At 37.9% G+C, this 3,571-nt stretch overlaps 1 protein-coding gene across 2 annotated transcripts in view; it reads left to right on the plus strand.

Annotated features, from left to right (window-relative positions):
- Nucleotides 1-3,571, plus strand: part of LOC106474557 (Golgi-associated plant pathogenesis-related protein 1-like) — a 9,560-nt gene that overhangs the window by 4,045 nt on the left and 1,944 nt on the right. Inside the window, exons 2-4 of one of the 2 annotated variants that reach the window (XM_013935246.2) lie at nucleotides 1,216-1,365; nucleotides 2,688-2,817; nucleotides 3,419-3,502. In XM_013935246.2, the coding sequence (XP_013790700.1) occupies nucleotides 1,216-1,365; nucleotides 2,688-2,817; nucleotides 3,419-3,502 (364 nt within the window). The remainder of the gene's footprint in view (nucleotides 1-1,215; nucleotides 1,366-2,687; nucleotides 2,818-3,418; nucleotides 3,503-3,571) is intronic. The other variant, XM_022402877.1, reaches the window with a different exon arrangement.

A 3,571-nucleotide genomic window follows, 5' to 3' on the forward strand; every position in this document is an offset into this window, starting at 1 on the left:
TAATGCCGTTTACTGACGAATCAACGACAGCCTACAGATTAATGCCGTTTATTGACGAATCAACGACAGCCTACAGATTAATGCCGTTTATTGACGAATCAACGACAGCCTACAGATTAATGCCGTTCACTGACGAATCAGCGACAGCCTACAGATTAATGCCGTTCACTGACGAATCAGCGACAGCCTACATATTAATGTCGTTCACTGACGAATCAGCGACATTCTACAGATTAATGCCGTTCACTGACGAATCAGCGACAGTCTACAGATTAATGATGCCTGTTGACCATTTAGCAGCAGTTCACAGGTTCGTCCTGCCTGATGATTAAATCGCAATAATCGGACGGCCAACAGATTACCATGGCATGGTGGTTCGGGTAATCGACCCGCAATCTTCGATTTACGGGTTCGATTCCCGTTACAGAACATACCCTTTCAGCCGTGGTGGCGTTATAACTTGAAGGACAATCCCACTATTTGTTGGTAAAAGAGTAGCCTAAGAGCTGGCAGTGGGTGGTGTCTACTAGCTCCCTTCCCTTTAGTCTGTTATTTCAAAATTAGGATCAGATTGCCCTCGAGTAGGTTTACGAGAAATTTACAAAGGAAACAATTACAGATTAGTGCTATCTGCTAACCAATCAGTGACTATCTACAGGACAATGTTGCCTGCTTACCATTTAAGGTCAGTCATCAGTCTCATGACGTTATGCGAGGAGCAGGATGTTCTCTCTGGAGTCCAAAGCCCAATATGTTCACCAAAAGACAACAGGCATTTTTCTAACACATCGAATTCAAAAAAACAAAAAAAACACATTCAATTCTACGACTATTGGGGGTTTATAAAGTACAAAACATTCCTGAAGTATTTATTTTCATCATATCTGAACCATTTTATTCGTTGATACGATGAAGTATGGCGTGAATGGAATGTTTTAAATTTGTAGTGTAGTTGTTGTTGTTAATTATCAAGCACAAAGCTACAAAAAGGGCTATCTGTGCTCTGCCCACCAAGGGTATCGAAACCCGGTTTCTAGCGTTATAAGTCCGCAGACATACCACTGGGGGGGGGGCAGTTTAGTGTAATCATTACAATCACAATAATAAATGGTTTGTTAAGATATATATATATATATTAGAGATTTTATTACTGACTAGGTCTTCGTTTGATATAATTTAAGTTTCATTGATCTTATTTTCTTTTCATATCTGAAGATTGTGTTACAGCGACCTCTATTCATACGCTTCAACAATGAAGAAAATCGGACATATTATTCTCAGAGTGAATTTGTCGTGGACTGTCTACAGTGGCATAACACTTTTCGAAAACGTCATGAAGTCCCTCCCCTAGAATTTTCATATCAGGTAGGGGGGGGGGTGTTGAAGTTGTATTGCACATCCAAACCAATTAAGCACAAATTATTAGCAGTATTATATATTGGTTTGTTTTGAATTTCGCGCAAAGCTACACGAGGGGTATCTTCTCAAGCCGTCCCTAATTTAGCAGTGTAAGACTAGAGGGAAGGAAGCTAGTCATCACCACCTACCGCCAACCCTTGGGCTACTCTTTTACCAGCGAATAGTGGAATTGACCGCAACATTATAACGCCCCCACGGCTGAATGAGCGAGCATGTTTGGTGAGACGGGGATTCGAACCCGCGACCCTCAGATTGAGTATTATATATATATATATATATACACACATACTAATAAAATCATGAATTTTGTAGTTATTCTCATTTAAATTTTTAGATAAAAGTTAAGACGGTTAATAATTTACTTAACACAGAGTGAAACAGCTTATCACTTCCTCCCGAATATGTTTCGAGCGTAATATACAATAAACCAGTTATCTTGGATCTGGTTATTAAATTTGCTGTACGTTTTAGCTGAACATTAGGCTTAAATTTAAAACTAAATCACAGAATTCTAGAGGGTAAATTTAGATATCGAGGTTTATCATTGATAACCGAGTTCAGCCACAACCTATGACCTTACGAGGACGGTTCACGAAAAGTTCAGACCAGTTCGAGTGATTTCTTTTTTTAGCCACCTTATAAATACATATCGTGCTTGCCTCTTATTATTTTTACCCTTTTCTTTCTTGACACTTAAGTTTCATTACACAATGAATCTCGGTTATGTCGGGGTTTCTCAATCTGTGGGGTGGGATGGTGGTGAATATCCAACAGGAAGGGCTCTCCGAAATTATCCTGACATTTAAAAGTAAGGTACTCCACTTTTATGGACTCAAATCCAATAAGGGGGGGGGGGGGCTCTCGGTCATAGGGGGGTTTTGAGCCGAGAAAATTTTGAAACCCTTGGATAACTTTATATCAATTAGCTTATTTCTTATTCTCAATTTTTCTTTTGAAGTAAAAGAGTTTTGACACTTTTATCTAGTACATTCGCACTTTCTTCTTAAATCTATATTGAATATTATACAATATTAACCCTTACCGAATGAATAGAAAACATGCGCGTCACCTATTGGTTATTATTAATATTAAATTGAGGATTTTTTTTATCACGAAAAAATGCAAGGTATTTTGTGTGTGTGTGTGTGATTCTGATATCCTTACGTGTGTCGCATTTTTATTTTCTACATAATACTGATAACCCTACGTATGTCATAGTTTTATTTTCTACATGATTCTGTATCCTTACATGTGCCATTATTTCACAGATGTGTAACCTAGCACAATTCTGGGCTAATCATCTCGCGCATGCCAACACCTTCTACTACCGAAACTACAGAGACATCGGTGAAAATTTATTCTGCAGGTGTTCCTTCGTCCCTGAGTTTGACGTTACAGGTACACACGTATTGGATACACGTTTTACACTCTTACAGTAAATATATATTAAATCATGAACGAAAATAAATGCTTGAAATTCAAAGATTTGAAATTAATTCTTGGTCTATCAAAAAACTGCTTGATAACATATCCCCCCCCCTAAATAATCACTTATATTTTAAACGTTGGAAGCAGTGGCGTAGCTAGAGGGGGGGGGGCGGCGATCGCTTTCCTTGGAGAACTGTGGTAAAACAAATTAGGAAATTTAAATATCTTAATAAAAGATGACCCCCTAGATCAGCTAGAAACCTGTTCCTAGTACGTGTATGATTGTCCTTTGAAGAAGATCGGTATTTCAAGATTTTTAAATGTTTTTCTCCCTTGGATAATTTTCTAGCTATGCCACTGCTCAGATGTGCATCTTGACCGCATGGATACAATTCATTGTTTCTAAGCCTAATTTTCAAAGAAAAAAAAATCCAAATGTTTTTATAGATCGACAGTTAGAAATGTTTGAATAAATGGATCGTAATTACACCAATCGTTATTCACAACTAAAGTGTAAAGTGTACATATGAGAAGTCTTCATCTTGCAAGTCGTGTTAACTTTGTCTTTCAGGAGAACAGGTTGTGAAATATTGGTACAGAGAGAGAAAACTTTACGATTTTGATAAACAGCCTTCTTTACTTCATGCTAAAGCAGGTAAGTGTTTGTTTTGAATTTCGCGCAAAGCTACACGAGGGCTATCTGCTCTAGCCGTCCCTAATTTAG

This window comes from Limulus polyphemus, unplaced genomic scaffold (assembly GCF_000517525.1).
Source record: "Limulus polyphemus unplaced genomic scaffold, Limulus_polyphemus-2.1.2 Scaffold7356, whole genome shotgun sequence".
NCBI classification, from domain to species: domain Eukaryota; kingdom Metazoa; phylum Arthropoda; class Merostomata; order Xiphosura; family Limulidae; genus Limulus; species Limulus polyphemus.